General features: G+C 40.7%; 1 protein-coding gene across 47 annotated transcripts in view; it reads right to left on the reverse strand.

Annotated features, from left to right (window-relative positions):
• CELF4 (CUGBP Elav-like family member 4) overlaps positions 1-18,110 on the reverse strand; it is a 688,894-nt gene that overhangs the window by 226,472 nt on the left and 444,312 nt on the right. For 10 of the 47 annotated variants that reach the window (XM_062019331.1, XM_062019319.1, XM_062019301.1 and 7 more), the window contains exon 4: positions 17,004-17,007. The exons of the other annotated variants lie outside the window; for them this stretch is intronic. In XM_062019331.1, the coding sequence (XP_061875315.1) occupies positions 17,004-17,007 (4 nt within the window). The remainder of the gene's footprint in view (positions 1-17,003; positions 17,008-18,110) is intronic. 47 annotated transcript variants of the gene reach the window in all.

Genomic DNA, 18,110 nt, shown 5'->3' on the forward strand with positions numbered 1-18,110 from the left:
CCTACTCTAGGTGGTCCTGCTCTGGCAGGGAGGTTGGACTAGATGATCTCTTGAGATCCCTTCCAACCCTTAAGATTCTGCGATTCTGTGATTCTGTGACAGCAACCCATTGCCTTTCAGTCTTGCAGTTCCTCTTTGCTTTACAGTCTGTTGAGAAACCCAATTCCAAAAGATAACAAGATGTAGATTTTCTGGAGCTTTCTTTAACATTATGTGTTATTGTATATATTGTATTAGTATACAAGCAAATATTTTTCTTCTTGTTTATATGGGAAACACGTCAGAGAGGAGCTGGGACAAACTAGGCTTTCTCTCATAAGCTGTACTCTACAACACATTCATTAGTGTTATATCTTGGAAAGAAACTTTTCTAAACTGGCAGCTCTTTAAGACTTTCATATACATTCTAATAAGTCTTCATCCAGCCTTTCTAGAAGGAAACAAGATGACTTCAGTAACAGCCTATTGAGTTTTCCCATCTCTATTATAAATAACTTTAGTTGTAGACATTTAATTAATGTTATAAATATACTATTTATGATGTGCTTTGAGAAGTGACTAGTTCTCTCAGCGCACATCATGGGTTGGTTTATTGTTTTACTTTTCCTTGCTGCAGTGACCAGGTGCCTTGCAGGTTCCTGAGCAATCACAGCCTGTGCTATGGGGCGTCTGCCTTTGTGTTCACTCCATCTCTGGAGAGACAGGAGTTTACCATCTTCTTGGAGACTTTAGACCTCCAACTTAAATACAAGTAGATGCAAGTAGATCTGAAGCAAATAGCATACAGATGAGATTCATCTGAGAATTAAATATCTAAGACTCAGATGCCTACCCTGAGCTTGTCACTGAGTCTCTCTGTGTAGTCAGAATACAGCAACAATGACCTGGAAACCTGCCTAGGACCACCACTCTTTGCCTGCCCATTTTTCTCTGCTGGAGCTAAAAGAAAACCAGCTCAGACTTTTCCCTTGACTTCTAAATGCTAAAAATAAAGGAGACGAATACCACCCCTGTATAATGAATAGAAAAAGACAGGGGTCTACAGATTTTGCAGGATTTGCTTCAGATAGCTACAGCTAGACAGTACTAATGCTCCCCTCTGTGCTCAGGCTCTGATCCATCCCTGTGGCTGTTTCCATCTTAGAAATGTGCTGTCAGGCTTGGATTTCCAAAAAGAAGCTAGAGAAACTTTAATGAGATGAAAGTGTTCATCTGTACTAGGCTCCAGTGAAAAGCCAAGACTGAGTTTTCAGAATAACATTCATGGAGTGGTAGGATTGCCTCCAAGAGTGTGTGGTTTTTGTAAGAAAAAGTTTGTTGGACACTCTAAGTTCTCAGTGTGCTTTATGCAGTAATTTCTATCAAAAGATCCAAAACATCTTACACAAGTCATTCTAGAAGAGGGCAAAACTCCTGTAATGTTCAACATTGTCATGACTTAGGTTTGGGGTTTTTTTAATTGGGCAAACTGAGGCACACAAAGTTATCAGGCAACATGGAATGCTCAATGAGCCAATAACTCATCTGACAAAATATAAAGTTGCATAGATGATCCTGCATTTTAAGCACCCATCTAAAAATTAAAAAATGAATGCAATGTAATTTTTGTTTACATAGACCCCCACTATAAACCAGAATATTTCATTTGATCTACCCGATTCTCTAGTTACCTTCAAAATGCAGGAAAAGGTTCACTTTGTCTTGACTAAGTGAATGTGCATGAGTAGCTTTATGGATTTTATTCTCTGACTGTACTGCACCTTTCACACTGGACTCTCAGGTCCAATAAGGGTCAGATGATGTCATTGTTGTCACCATCTGGAACAGTAAATTTCTAACAAGGAATCCCTTTCCAGGACCAAAAGTACAAGCTTGTGTTCAGTGTAAGTGTCCTTGATGTCAGTAGAAGGTTTAAACATGTGCAACGTGTACCAGTGTTCATTGCATTTATGAAAGCTATTCTGATGTATTACTGGAGCCTGGAAGCTTCTATGCACACAACATGCACACGTACACACGTACGCACTCACTCTCACACACACACAAGATAGAGTCTTCTGCCACTTTCCATCTGGCAACATATTAATCTTGTGTTTCGCATTCTCTAAAAGCTTCACCATTATAACATAATTACTGCTGAAATTGACCTTTAAAATATATTCCAAATTTCAAATGTCTTTAAACCCCTCAGTGAGCACCATTTTTCAATTTCACATATTGTTTTCTTTTTTAGGAGAGGCAAGACAAAAGATGGGAAAGAGCATTTAGCAAATGAATGTCAGCATGTAATGTATGCCTGTAGTGATAAAACAAAATCTTACAAAAATTTACCTGGGCATTTTTAATATCCAATCTTCAAGTAGTTACTATTTCCCTTAAGGTAAATGAAAATGTAATAAGACTAACTAAAATGTTGCATTTGTGTCTCACCCTTCCCCAAAGTAATTCAATCAATCAGTTTAGCTTCACCAATATTCAAATGTATACCTGATACTAGCAATATAAAAGTTCAAGTACTCCTCAGCCCCTAAATACATTTAAACTACCTTTATTAGAACATACACTTTCCTAAATTTGTATTAGTACCTAAAATTGATTGTGTTTCTAACTATCCTTAAAGGAAAACATAACCTTGCTTGCAAATGAGATAGTGAACCGTATGTGGAGGCAGATTTCTGTATCGCAGCCTCTAGGACTGAAAATGTGCATATTATAATCCACAGATGAACTTCTATGTGTTCACGACACTGTGCAAATATGAAAATATAAAAGCACATGGTGTAACTTCTATCCAGCAGTATTTGTATCCAGCTTCATTTCTTCCATCTCTTCCCTCCTAGGAAAAGAGGACAGAAGACCTGGAGCAGAAGGAAGGAAACTGCCATATCCCATAGGATGTCTCCACTTCTGCCATGTGTCACTGCCTTGGTTTGGACACCCAGGGGAAGGACTACTGAGGAAGGATTCTGTTCCTTTGTCTGCTGACAGTCTGACATAGGTTTAATCACATGATTTTCAATTGTGGGCTTTACAGTTCTTCAGCAATCCCAACTGGAAAAGGCGATTCTCTGTTCTCTCCCACCTAGGCAAGCTTACTGTCTGCAGGAACCACTTATACATATATGACTCTACTCACCCTTGGAAGTATACACTCAAAAGATACCTTACAATATCACACTTATAAAGCTCTCTCAGGCTGCAATGGGAGGAAGAGACAAAAAGTAAGAGGGAACTGTATCCAGAGAGGCCTCCAGACCGTGAAGGACATGCTGCACTTCAGAGGTTGCTTTTACCCACCGGTGCTGAACACCTGAAGCCAAGTGCAGCTCTGGCTTTACGTTCAACTTCTTGCAGAGTCTCAGCTCCTTCCAAATGGTAAAGCTGCCTCCATCCTCCAGCAAAACACTAGCCCTGAATAGCACTTGGCAGATGAGCCAAGGTATTGCCTGTAAGTTTGGCAAGTATTTCCTCATGTTTTGTTCAGACACTTTTGTAACTGACCAAGAGGATGCTGGCACCTCACATGATGCAACTTCAGAGGATCAGCTCCAGCACTGGAAGGGATGTGGGAAAGGCCAGCTGGGTAATGACACCACGAAAGCTTGGGTTGAGTATCTTCCCAATGGAGTATAAGGAGACAGCCTCACTGAGAACACTGGATTTGTGTCCATTTAATCCAGACGAGAATCCAGTCCCTTATCTCCAGTTAGGTTTGATGGAGGATTAATCTAATCTCAAGTGTCAGTTTTCTGTCCCCTGACAGCTGTTTATGGCATGACATGCTTGCTGTAACCTGCTGGCCCACCTTACCTTTCCCTTTATGAAAAGATGCCATGCAGAGTCAAGCTCGCTAGAAATGAAGACAAATGAAAATCATTGGAAATCTCATTAGTGACCATCCAACAGCTTTGCTGAAAGGTAGAACTTTTTTTGCTTTCCCTCACACACACACTCGTTTTAGGTTGTGAGGTTTTGTTGTCTATGTCAGCCACATCCACACACCCCTCCCCTCCCCTAAGCCCTTCATCTCTTCCACGAGACAGTGAAATAAATTGCTCTGCCTAGTTTGCACAAAGGTTTACATACTGTTCTGTTGATAACATTTTTGGTATGCCTAATAGATGTAAAGGGGAAATATTGGTCTGTACCACTTCTAAAGTTTGTGTATTATCTAACTAGCTCACACTGCTTTAGAGGCTTTAAGCCCTCCATAAGAAGTCCTTTTGCCTGTGAATCTTTTATGCTACACCTAGGTGTCCTCATTATAAGGGCTCTACTATTTGACAAGCAATGCTTGTCTCTACAGTCGGTGATGAACACAGCATGACAGGCAATGTGTGCCTCTGTCCAAGGCACTGAATCACAATAAAATGGTAAATTACTGTCTGTCATAGCTAGAAACTGCAGTGACTAATATCCAATTCCCTATTCTACATAAGATGAGGTGCAGGGAGGGAGGGGGAGAGGATGCACTCGTTTGGTGGTGGTGGGAAAAGCTAGTGTTACATTCCTTTTTATTGAATCTTTGCAACTGAAAATGTACCTAGACACAGAGAAAGAAAGCAAAAGAGAGGTTTAAGCAGGAGGAAAAGGATGAATTACTAGCAAATGGTATTAACACTACAATATTTTTGGGCAGCTCAGAATTTGTTATTGTTTGGGGATCATCAGAATAGAGATATTTGCAAATGGGATTCACTCTTCTCACTCTCTGGCAGAAACAGGGAATTCAGTTTCGATTAAAATCCCATAATAATTGTGTGTTGGACTATGTGTCACTGTTGTTCAGAAAGGCCCCCATTAGAGAAGCCTCTATTTTAAAACAAGCCATTCATCATCAGAGTATAATTTCCAGTAAATATATTGTTTGTTCAACTGTAATGCTAGAGATAATGTTTAAAATTCTCCCCTCATATCTCATTATGAAGTAATTGATAGCAACATGGCCATTTCTTTTCATTTGTGAGGCTTTTTTTGTTGTTATTTTTCTTCCCCTCTTCCTTTAAGTCAACCTCTTGAAACAATCAATATCAGCAGTTTCAAAAGTGTGATATAATAAATAAATCTCTCAGACAATGACAGAGAACATCCTTATTATAATAAATTTACCATAAATAAAACTATGTGTGATATTCCTAAGAGCTATTTTACATGAATGCTTTCAAATTTTGTGCAAGGAGAGAGAAGAGAAGGGGGGGGGGGGGGGGTAGGGAAGAGGACAAAAATGTGTATTCAACAAATTGCTTCTTTCTCCAGATATTTTAAATTTGGCTTGCTGTGTGGTGCACACAGGGTAAACTTCCCATCCTCCCCCTTGCAGAAATACACTGTATAGTTTGGGATTGCTTAATTAACATTGTCTGATTGTCATATATGACTGGATTATCTGTATCTTTTTTTAATAAGATACATTGCCGCAGCAGATTTTGTAACTTGTCTCACAAAACATTCTTGAAGTCTTATTGCTGAAATACTGTGATAGACTAGATAGACCCACTGCTTTTGCCACTGAGGTCTGGCTTTCAAGTGACCCATCCAGAACATACCAAATAAGTGTAAATATCAACACAGATCTGAAGTGAATTTTTTACCATGCTTGATACAGTACAAAAGTTAATATTTTGCACTCTTTTCCTCTCATTCTGTATGCTACAATCCTGAAATTCATATGAACTTCAATTTCCAGAGCAAATTCCTCCTTTCCCTCTGTTTCTCATCCCTGCTGTCTTTTGGTAAAACTGGACACTGAGAATTTGACACCCAGCTTTTTCAAGCCTAAAGCATGTGCTTTAAATATGAGCCGAAGTGATTTACTGAAGGGGAATCAAGCATATTTTTAAGCTTATAGAGATGTCTTCTTTGACTTTGAACAGAGATGCTTCAGGTGTTTACACAAAAGACCAGAAGCGGGGGGGCAGATTTTTACAGAAGACTTGCAATCTGTTAGGATTTAATATTGGTACAGGGAAACTGTGTTACAAAGGTGGTAAAATAGAGGCAAACACCAAGAAAATGTGCTCTTCTGAAACTTTGTATTGCTTTGATGGAAATTTTCTTTGCTGGAAGTCTTATGCTTTCTTACTGACTTGTGTTGCTGTTATCTGAACTTCAGAACTATATTATTTAAGAAAAAAAAAGGAGAAATAATACCTGGTAGGTGGTATATGTTTTGTTATTAATAGTAATACTTGACACTCAGATGTCACTTTTCATCTCCAAAGCACTTAACATAATTAACTAATTCATCCTCACCATCCCTGAATGAGCTGGAGCTTTTCACTGAGGCTGCACATGAGCTCATGTGTTCAGAACTGACACAGTTTACAGAGACATCAGTCTACCCAGCTGGGACCACTTTTGGGTGAAAATCAGCTGACTTGTTCTCAGGAGAGGGCTGCTTTAGGACAATATGCTTGGATATGTGTTAAAGGAATACTTTGAAAACATTAATGTGCAGTTTCCCAATACTCGTCCCAAAGCTCTGTGTACCTGTGCAGAGAGAGATTTCTGCAGAGCCTGTTCTATTGACTCCTCTCTCCAGTGCTGTCCTGGTGTCCCATTGCTTCCCTGACCCTCTGGGTACTTGGAGGGCACTGATAAAGGGTTGTGAGCCTCAGTGTTTCCAGACCTATAGGACTTACACATCTATTCAGAGCAATCCTCTGCTTTCAGTGAGAGCTGGTAGACACAGAATGCTGTATGGTGCAGGTCTCTTGGCCATGAAAGGAAATCTACGAAATCTGCTCTTCCTCACGTTTAGATCAGCACCAACATTTCTGAGCAAATCACAGCACTGACAAAAGGCACCTTGCAGCCTTGGCTGGAGGCTCCTTGCTCAGCAAATATAAATACTGACATGAATGTATTATTTTCTTCTGTAATTTCTTTTGCCCCATGGGATGATGAAACTTCTGCTTCAGGACCCAGTGCAAAGCACCTTGAAATCTGCTTTTCTGACTTTTTTTTTTTTTCCCAATGGTGTGCTGATATCTATGGACCAGATATCTCCACCCTCTTTGCAAACAACTTTGGAGAATTGTTTGAGTTCTGCCAAAAGCTCAGAAGTGCAATGATGACTTCAGTGGCACAAATTCTGACCCTGCCCTAGAGATCAAAACAGTCATCACCAAGTTCCAGGCTCTGGGGAATAAATAGAAAAAAATAGTTTGAGGAGATAACACAGGACAGAAAGCCCATATAGACATTCTGATGCTTTCATCTTCCCCATTGATATAGAAAACTGAGAGAGAAATTCCTTTTGTAACAGGCTCCCTAATGTGGCATCAAAAATTAGGCTGCATGACCTTCCCCTCGGTTTGGGCATGTGCTCTGCTGAATGTGGGAAGTGATTAGATTTTTTTCTTGGTCCATGGCCATTCTCACGTGCATGGGAGGGTCTCTCTGCCAGAAGGCGATTTGTCAGAACTTGCAGTGAAAGTCAAATCCTGCAATTAGAGGGATTGGCTGTACTGCAGAGAGAGATGTAGAACATCCCAGAGCGAGCTTGGATTTATCATATTGAAAGAACATTGTCCTCTTTCTACGCAGTTGCAGTTTTTGATAAACAGCCTACATTAGGACACCTCAAAGGTGCACTGCATCATTAATTACCATGGTATATGCTGAAGAGGAAGTTAATAAAACTTGTCTCTTGCGTGGAAGAGAGAAATCTTACCAGCTGATGATTCCTGATGGAAGAAGATGTTTCTGAAGCCACATGTGCAACCTTGTACAGGTAATAATAGCAAAACACTCAGGGGAGTCTTTTATGTTTGAGGATGTCATTTTTCTTTGTGATTTATAGGATACTAATGGCTTTTCTCTCTCTTTTTTTTTTTTTTTTTTTTTCAGTCAAGAGCCATGGTAAAAATCAACTGATGATGCTTAGATTCAGAGAGAAAAACAGAAAAGAAAAGAAAACAGAACAGAATAAAAAGGGGACAAATACAAGTCTCTCTGGGAGGAATGCCAGCCGTTAGCTTCACTATTATTATACTGGAGAATCTTATAAAACTCTAGCCATTAATAACAGGCTGCTGCCAGATATTGATAATTTATTCAAATTGTAGGTCTGGATTTGAGGGAGCAGATGTTCCTCATACAGACACTTTCAGAAAATGAATTCCAAAGAAACAAAATAACATTCGGTGCTACCAGTAGAGAGGAAAGGTAGTTTTTTAGTGTGCAGCCAACATCTGGACTGCCTTCTATTTTTATTGCCTCTCTAACCCCTGGTTCTCACCTACTCATCCACCCTTACCACTGCATGATTCTGTTACTCTTTGATGTCAAACAAATAAATACTTTGTTTAGTCTCCTGCTGTGTTAGAATATATCACAGCTGATTTCACTGGTCAACTTCAAATCACTCTGAGCAGGAGGAAAGCCTCCAAATAAACCACCTATTAGGAAGAGTAGATATTAATTTTGATCCAGAACAAATTCCTCGAGTCATTTCAATGTTTTGAGGCTGTTCTGCCCAATATGGGTCTTAGTCTTACCCTCCAGCAAATTCACAGATGTTCTCTCTTTCTCTTTCTCTTTCTGCCTTGCTAGGCTGGAGGAAGATTGGGTACTCCTAACCCCAAAATCTCACTGGTACAGATGCTCAAAATTGAAGCAAGCTGTTCTATCATCTTCTCCAGTTGTTGGCTGCTCCATTTGAAGCCATGCTAGACATGGTGCAACAGAATGTGCCGTGTGTCCAAAAACTGTTAAACATATTTCCTTGGGCACAGTGACAACTGTTGATGAACACTAAACTGCACTGCTTGTTACCAGTGGTAGTGTTCTCTCCAAAAAAGAAGCCAACTTCTAGGATGAAATCCAGAGGTCGTAGTGAGATTGTGTTGGACAGATCTTATCTCTGGGGGGTCATTTTTCTTTCTACAGATCTGTGTAGTTCTGTACTGCTTGGAAAGGTAGGTAGGTCCAAGACTGCCAAGGGAGCTAGGGTTGTGGTCTAATTTCCAGCACTTTACAAAGGACTATACAGGCTTACATTCCCAATCAGTCCCATTTTACAATTCCCTTCCATTTCCAGCTAATATCATGCAATAACTTGTCTTCCAATCAGTCACACGTTGCCATCTGTCTCTGTTCCTGACTGATCCCAAGTTGCCATCTGCCCCTGGCCAGCCTTTTTTTAGCTATTCCCCTTTTAGAGAGGTGCATAAACAATGATACTCAGGGGTATCAGTCCTTCAAACTCTCTAGTCCAAGCTCTGACTGACAGCCAGCTCTCATAGCATGCAGAGACTGAGGGACAACCTCTCGACATATCGATCTCTCTCCATCACTGCACATGCAACCTCCCCCTTTGCAGTAAGTGCTACAAAAGACTGCAAACAAAAGGAACTAAAGAAGGATTAGTCAGAGAACTACACAACAGGATGGAGGAAGTACCAGGGAAGGGAAAGAATACTCAGAAGCAATTTCTTTGCAAAGAGTGTGCAGATGCAGTTGTGGGTCAGTGCACATGTTGAATAATCTTAAAAATAGTGAAGAGTCTTTCTATTTACTCCTCACTTCCCTGTGTCCATTGTCCATAACAACAGGCATCCAGGGAAGGCTCTCCCATGGTAGGAGACTAAAAATGATTGTGTCTAATCCCTCCCCATTCCCCCTGCCCAAACTTTGAAATACAGCTTTTGAGACCTCTTCATGAAAAAATCCCATTGCTTCTGAGACTGTCTCGCTTGCAGGTCTCCTCCATTTGTGGGAGAAATAGAGCGTAGCTGTTCCTCTGGGGTAGATTGTCTCCCTTGTATCTTCTCCGTGTTTAACGTGAAAACAAAAACCTGCGTTTGACTGTGATGGTGAAAGTACCTCATAGCTACATAGTAGGAGAATGGAGTCATTAGCTCACTTTCCATCCTTTGCAATTGCTGCCCTGTCCTCCAATATTTCACTTCTCATGAACAATATGTGGAAGGATGAGGAAAGAGTGGAAGGATCAGGACCTGAGAGTGTCTCTTAATCTTTCCAATGCCTAGTTACCAGCTGCCACTAACTTTGCAAACTTTATTGACTACTGCTATGTCTGGTGCTAAGTATCTTCAGACTTCATTCCAAGTAATGGGAAAAAAAAACTGAGGGGCAATCAGCTAGTTCCATGATGAATGAAGCCCATGTCACTCAGAGAAAATGAATATTTCTTTGCAATAATGACCAGATGGTAGCAAGACTCAGATCCAAATTAAAACATGCATGATAAATGCCAAGAAAACACAGAAAGACAAAAACCCAACCTGGAGTGAAATCTCTCTATAAATCTTTCCCCCCCTACAACACAGGCACTTCTAATGGGAATTAAATTATTAAGAGATGTTGCAAGGAGAATACAAATGTGAGAGTCTTCCTCCTTCTTGGAACTTTTTGAAAGAATATTTCAGCTCAGCCAGCTGGCTTTTCTCCTCCATATGAGACAGCACTGGGCTGAATGGGATCTTTTCATGTAGAAGCACAGACAAAATACTAATCCAGAAAATAAATTATACATTGATTCTGGAATACAAATAGAAGATATTTTGCCTCCTGCAGAGCTGACCTATGGAACTCCTTGCTGCAAGAATTTATTGCAGCTGATGGTCTTCAAGGACTTAGAAAGGAGGTAGTATTTGCAGATAGCGATACCATTGAAAATTATATTAAATAGAGCAAATGCAGTTTTGCAATATCTTATTTCCAGTTGGATGCTAAAAATATATTAATAATGTTAAAAAGCAAAGATGTTTTGAAAAATGTAGAATCCACATTTTTTTTCTGATATTTTTTATGAGACATGTAATATTTGAAAATGCTATGAACACAACGAAGGACAACAAGGACTGCTGGAGCTGATCTAAAGTGATGTTTGCAGGGATATTTGAAGGAAATCTATGCTTTGGCATCCTTCTGGATGGTTACTGGGAGAGCCAAACCTAACCTTTCACCATCCAACCAAGCAATACTCTCAGAAACCTTATTTTAAATATCTGATCTGTTCTGTATCCTCTTTCTTGTATTTACAAGTCACATGGTGATACAAAATGGATCATCACTCAGGGGGCTGGATGCATCCTTCCCATTGGCACTGACATCCTTCCCCAGCACTGAATTAATGAGAAATATTAAATTATAGAGGCACTTGCACACTATGGAAAGAAATGTGGTGTCTGATCCCCCCACAAACTGCCAAGCTCTACTTAAAACAGATAACAAATGTTCTTCCCTGGCAAGATGTGATTAGCTTTTATACCTGTGCAGATTGTACAAACACACAGGAGGGAGCTTTTAAATATCATTGATTTGCCTATTTGAAATTATTAATTTCAAATTCGACTGGAACAACCTTTGCTAAATTACACTGTGCCAGTGGGAGTTAGAGGACCCAGAAGTCTAAACTTAACTTAAGAATGGGAGGAGGGAGGGCTAAAGAAGAAGGAAAAAAAACCTGAAACAACTAAAAGTCCATTTAAACTCAGTAGGTTTCCTGTTAATTACATTTTCACACCTATCCTGGTAGTTACAGATGTACTTATAATGTATGCCTGCCTTGGTGGTTACTGAATACTGCATTCTCCACGGACTCTGTGAGCCAGGATTCCTTTCCTTACATCTAAAAGACCTTTTGTTTTAATTACAGTCACATCCAAATACTGTCTGAGTTCCATTGTAATGGCTGAAATGAATTTCCTTTCCTTCTCCTTTCTCTCCTTTTTTCTCCCTATCTTGTCCAACATATGGAAAAGCTGAACACCATATGTGGAGACATCATTAATATCTGGAGGAGCTTGTTTGAGGGTGAACCCCTTGTTCAGGAGTGCAGTGGAACAGATCCACATGACTACTCATCACAGCATCCCCAAACACCTCATCTCTCTTGAACACTGATATACCAATTCAATCCCTCCACAGCTTCTTTCTAGGACGGGAATGCACCTGCTCTCTCGCTAAATGATTTCTCCTCCTTAACTGTGTGTGAAGTAGGGCTTTGTGATCTGCTTTCCATGTTGTAGGTCCCACAAGAAGGGCCATAACTGAGATCCAGCCCTTCATCACTGGGTCACTGCTGGTGTGTCTATGGAGTGGAACAGGCTCCTCCAGAAGTCAGTTGCCCTGTCTTGGTTTTTAGGAGGAGATGAATTGCTGTCTGGAATTACTTCTTCCACTCTACAGGCTTTAAAGGGAACCATAGGTGACTAGATCAGTCACAAATAAATTTTCACAGTAATGAAAAGAAAGCGGATGAACTGCACCATAAAAGACTTGTCAGGATCCTTTGAAGAGGCTGTTGCAGAGAGAAAGAATGAATGTTAGTATACTTTAGGGAGTGAAACCCACATTACTGAGCCCATTGTATATCTCTGAAGGGTTCCTGCACCTTTGGGATGGAGGAACAAGATGTGGAGATAGAGATTTAGCTCAGTAAATCCACTCCACTCCACTCCACTCCACTCCACTCCACTCCACTCCACTCCACTCCACTCCACTCCACTCATCTCTTCCTGTGGAATGACCAACTTTTTCTGAGCTTGTCATCTTGGTCCAGAAGTACCCAACTGTTCTGAGGAACACTGAAGAAAAGTCTTATTATTGCACTCCTTGGCCTCTCTAAATTTTCTGCATATTCACTGGGAGTCATATGAACAACAACTTCCCGCCAGAGTAAGCATCTCCAAATGGTAATGCCAATTCTGAAAAACCAGAGGCTTGCAGCACAGTCAAAGATTTCTCAAGAGCTCAGTAGAAGCATCTCCCACAAAACTATGGCCATCACAGACTGCAGCCTTCTTTCAATCATAGAACTAGGGATACTTACTCTGCTTGCTTTCTCTACTACTTGCCTTAAGCATAGACATTGAGACACATTTCAAAAACAAAACCAACAAAACCAAAGTGATCATGTACCTAAATCTACCCCCTTGAGAAGGAAATGAGAGAAGGGGCTACAATGGAGAGAAACTGGTCATATAGCTTAATGCATGACTGGAAGGCACTCTACTATGCTGTTGATGAGGATGGGATGAAATCCTATCTGAAACAGAACAGCACTCAAGAAATTATTCATAGCTGCAGCATAAACAGTGAAAATTTACTGGAGTATATAGACCACCCAAGTGTGCAGCTAAATGAGCTTCATAGTAATGGAATTGCCATACCCCCTTGAATTGTACCTCAGTAAGGCTACCCTGCTGTTTCTAAAGCAAATTCAGACTAGATTGTAGGAGCCCAGGTGATTAGAATACAAGCCACAGGGAAAAGATAAACCATCTAAGTTGATAAGAATAGCGTGGACTGCTCTGACAGAGTAAAAACAGTGTGAGCATTCAAGGAAACAAACAGGTTGTGGAAATATGGCAATGTTACAGCTAAGGTTGCAGAAACACTCACCTGAAGAGACATCATACTGTCTGAAAAACTAACTTGTGATTGCTGTAAAGGTAGTTATTCATCTGGTGTCAATCAGCATAGATCCATTTATGTCAGCTTCTTTTCTCAGAGTGTAATGTGCTGTTTCTTTGCTAATATAATGAAATATAATTTCACACTTTTTTAAACTTCAATGGAGTTACATAGGCTTCCACCAAGTGAGGGTTTGGTTGACAATCTTATAATGACGCACATTCAGAAGAAGACAGACTTAAGATTGCAGAAACAACCTTAACCTCCTTTCCTGACATCTAAGAGCTTGACTGCAAATCCACAACGTCACGATAGTGTGGTTTCCTCCCAAAACATAACAGTCCCTTCTAATCACTTCCATTTACAATCCTCTCCCTGAATGTCTTGTGGAGCCTTATGAACACAAATGAATGCTTGCTCAACTATCACAGCTGATCTATAGGTGGCAAAACTGATGTCGTAAAATGTTATGTGATTCACAAAGGTCACACAGATTTCCTTTTCTTCTTACCGATTTTTCGCTTTCTCCCTGATTACACTTTTATCAGCAGCAGTCAGCATGAAGCCATAGCCAAACATCTTGTTGCTTCTAAAGCTAGTTCTAGAAGGCAGAGAAGATAAAAACAGCATGGTCCTCTCACTGTCCAAGGAGGGATCTTGGGTCCAGGTGTCATAGAATCATAGAATGGTAGGGGTTGGAAGGGACCTTTAGAGATCATCTAGTCCAACTCCTCTGCAGAAGCATGTTCTGATTGTCCCTGTTGTTTTGGTACTAGCTTACAGGCTGGCAAATTGCGAGCCATGGCCGACTGGCACTCTACTAGGCAATACCTGGCCACAGGAACCGCATCCAGGAACCTTTCCCAATAGAAAGAATGGATGATGGTATCTGGTTTTAGGGAGAAGAGTATTTCTAGGTTTGTGGACATGAGTTAGGCTGGTTCACTGGCCTGCAGAGCAAGAAGTCTACAGTTAAGGGAAAGGTAGCTGCTCAAATCTCCCTCTTCTGGCACTAACATTAGCATAGTGGCTTACCTTCTCTTACCCAGAGCCAACTGAGGCACCTCTGCTAAGACACAAAGTCCTACACAAAGTACTCTGCAAGGGAGACGTGCCTCTCAATACTGAGAGCATCCTGCTTCTCAGATGCTGGTCAACTAAGGGTTGATTTTGATGTCCCTGGTATTAGCTTATAGCTCTATGAATCCAAGAATGGCAGGGCAGAAGATGTTCTACCTCAGTGGACAGGGCTCAGCCACTCTCCCTTGCACTGAGTGCTTACTCAGCAAAGCAGGGGAATGGGAAATGGGGAAAGACAGTGAGGAGGGAAAGCAAAAATAAGTCCTACGTAACCAAACAAAAATGTTTTCAGTTCCTGTCAGGAAAAGAAAGATTGAAAATGACATCAAGTCAACACTCATTGATTCTCTTTTGTTATGACCATTACATAGAGCCTTCAAATCCCTTATGTTTTCCTCATTGGCAAATACTATCTGAATACCTTAACCCAGAGTTTCTGGGTCACCCTCTTCCAGCTTCTCTTTTTAAATTATTATTATTATTATCATTATTATTTTTTTCTCATTGTTTTTAAATCACTCTCTATATAACAGTTGTTTTTCACGTTAAATAACATCAGATGAGAGCTTGCTGTAGTGAGAAGAATGAAACTGTCATCTCTAATTTGCCGGGCAGAAGCCGTGTTGACAGGAAGCTGTCTGTGGTTGTTTAGAAATAAAATAATGCTCTGAGGAGAAGTACAGAAACTTAATAGGACTTTAAAAACAACAGGAGCCATGGGGACTGCAGATGGTTCCTAGGCCTAAGGACTAAATAAACAATGATTTTATAGGCAAGAATGTAGCCTAAGGGAGATGGCCTCTAAAGAGATGTTCACACATATTGTGTCCAACATCATTAGACTGCCCGGTGGGAGTAAACGTTCAGCAGTTAAAGACATTTTGAAAAGGAAAAATCAGCCTCAAAAGATGTTTTAAATGAACAGGAGGTGGAAGAGCAAACTGTCTGAAGAACTTCGCGCAGCTAAATGACTCACCAAACATCTGTTTCAGGGACCAATAATTTGAAACTGATTGACTTACTGGGTGTAAAATATATAGATAAATGTAGAGGAAATTAAATAAATAAAAAATATACAAAAAGGAAGGTGGGATTTGCTGAGGGAAAACAAGAGATGGGGCTTGGTGAGCAAGGAGAGTCAGGAGGGGGAGATTCATAAATAAGTAGCGATAAAGGCAGCAGGGATGAGCTCTTTCAAAGGTCCAGAGCACAGCTCGCATTCTCTCTCTGAGGTTTCATTTAAGCCTGGCACATTCGAGTGAAGAGATAAAAAAAAAAAAAAAGAGAGAGACAACCTGATATTCACTGATTGAAAAAGCAAACACAGGGACCAGCGCTGCGATTGTTGAAAATAAGGGCCTTGGAACACCAAGTGCAATCTTCTACCCAGGGCTGCTAAAACCTTTCTGCCAAACCATTTACATTTATAAGGCTTTCAATCATATGTTTGGCTTTTTTTTTTTCCCATTTCCCCCATTCCCGCCCCCCACCCCGCCTCCTCTCTCCCTCTCCTTTCTGCAGAGTGCTCATTTTAGACTCACTCTTTTGTTACACCTGTTTGCAAGCAGATATTTTGCAGTTAACTTCAACTGGCCTCTTCTTATTTATGGCTCTCAAGATAGGCAGAAGGTGGGGTGAGGGGGAGAGCTGAGCCAGGCTTTTTTGAAAGAGGTGTGGTAAATTTTGCATCTAGCATTTTTTGGCTGGAGGGTTTGATACAAAGAAAGGAATGTTGATGTTGCAGCTGCCGCTGGAGGGACCTTTTTCTGCTATGGAACAAGAAGAATGGTGAAATCCCTATTGTGTAAAAGCCAAACCCTTATTTTTGTATCTTGATAGCTGTGTATATAGATCTATTAGATTCCAAACATTTTCTTAAGTTAATTACCTGGGAATAACCTTATATTCTCGAAATAACAAATTCTTTTGTAACTGAAAAGACATTTTTTGTTTTCTTGGCAGCAATGTCAAAATACAACATTTTGACAATTTTCTGATATTTCTCTCCAGATTTTTTTTCTTTTGCAGGTGAAAGACACCGTTTTCAATGATCTGTCATCAAATGCAGCAACAAAAGAAGCCACTAAAACCAAGCAAAATACAATTTAGTGGAAAATTCATGACCCTCTCACTGGACAATGTCTGTTTTTGTTATCCAGTTTTACTTTGTAGCCTTCTCCTGAAGCTGGCAGTTTAATTGATATGAACCAGGCTGACCTGGTTTTTGCTCATTTGAAGGTACTTGGATCATATTCTGTGTCCCTTGAAGCAGTAGAAAAAATAGCACCAGTGCTCTTGAAACTAACAGGATGCTCATCACCTTGGGTTTGTAAGACGAACACTAGATAAAGAGAATCAATAATCCATCTCAGAGCAGCAAAAACATCAGAGCAAGCCCTTCCACACAACCCTCAGAGGCTCACAGTGAGTCACCATCAGCAAATGAGGATCTTGTTTATGCCTCTCATGCTATCAGGATAACACACTAGAAACAACACCACTATTTAGATCTCTTGTAGTGTTTGTAGGAGGGAAACGAGCCTCTCAAAGCTCTTGACAAAGATGGGTGAAGCATCATTATCCCTGTTTTGCAGACTGGGCAAAAGCAGGACCATCAATAATAATCTGGTTGTCAAACTAGGAACTCACAGTGAGCAGCTCAGTGCCCCACCACTGACTCACAAGCTTCTCTGCTGTCCTTCTCACCAAAGGCATAGATGAAGTGTCCACTCCTGGCGCTCAGATGGACAAAAGTTTCAAACAATCACTTTTGAAAGCTCCTGATCTGTTTCCACAAGTACTCTATTCCCAGGAGACAGCTTTAGTGATGCCAGAACAGAAAGGATGAAGGTCTCAAATATCTCTAGAGAAAGAGTAAGTGGGTGCTCCTGGACTGAGGTACAAGTTTGGTTCTGCCCCTACTTCACAGTCACCGTCTCTGCATGCGACCTTTGTCGACTCTCCTTAGTCAGTGTTTACAAATGTGGGTCCCTGAAATTAAATGCCTGTATCCTTATTCAGACATCAAAATAATTGGCCTTTGTCTCAAAGTTGCTAAGCAACCATTGCTTACAGAGGAGCCAACAGGATCTGCAAACACAGCAGCACAATCTCCAACAAGCAGGTCACTCTTCTGGTCCCTACATGCTGAAGGAGGTTGCTGCATTTAAGCACCTGAGGATGAACTTCCTGACCTCAGTTTCTTTGTGCCTCAGTGTTCCCTTCTAGGAAATGGTTGTTGCACTCCACTGAGCATGGGGATCTCTCCTGCTGCACGTCTCCAAAATACTTGGGACTGCTTGGGTGAAAGATATTGCAGGCAGGAAAGGGATAAATTGGAAGGACAAAGCAGATAAAAGGAACTGAAAGCCCTGATACACTATGATGTGTCATTGGGGAAGTGCAAGGCATAAAGAAGTTTCATTTTTCTGCAGCTGTGCTATATAATTAAATCCTCATATTAATAAATAACACCTCCTAGACAAAACCCTGCTGATTTCATATGCCCATACAGAGTCCTATAATAAGCCTTTGGAAAGCCATGTGTAGTGGTTGGGGTGGGGAGGTGGGGATTTGCAAGCAATTGTGAAGTTGAAAGCCACTCCAAAAGACACTTGGTGTAATGAAGGACTACCTGTTCCTAG

The sequence above is a fragment of the Colius striatus genome, chromosome Z, assembly GCF_028858725.1.
Source record: "Colius striatus isolate bColStr4 chromosome Z, bColStr4.1.hap1, whole genome shotgun sequence".
Lineage (NCBI taxonomy): Eukaryota > Metazoa > Chordata > Aves > Coliiformes > Coliidae > Colius > Colius striatus.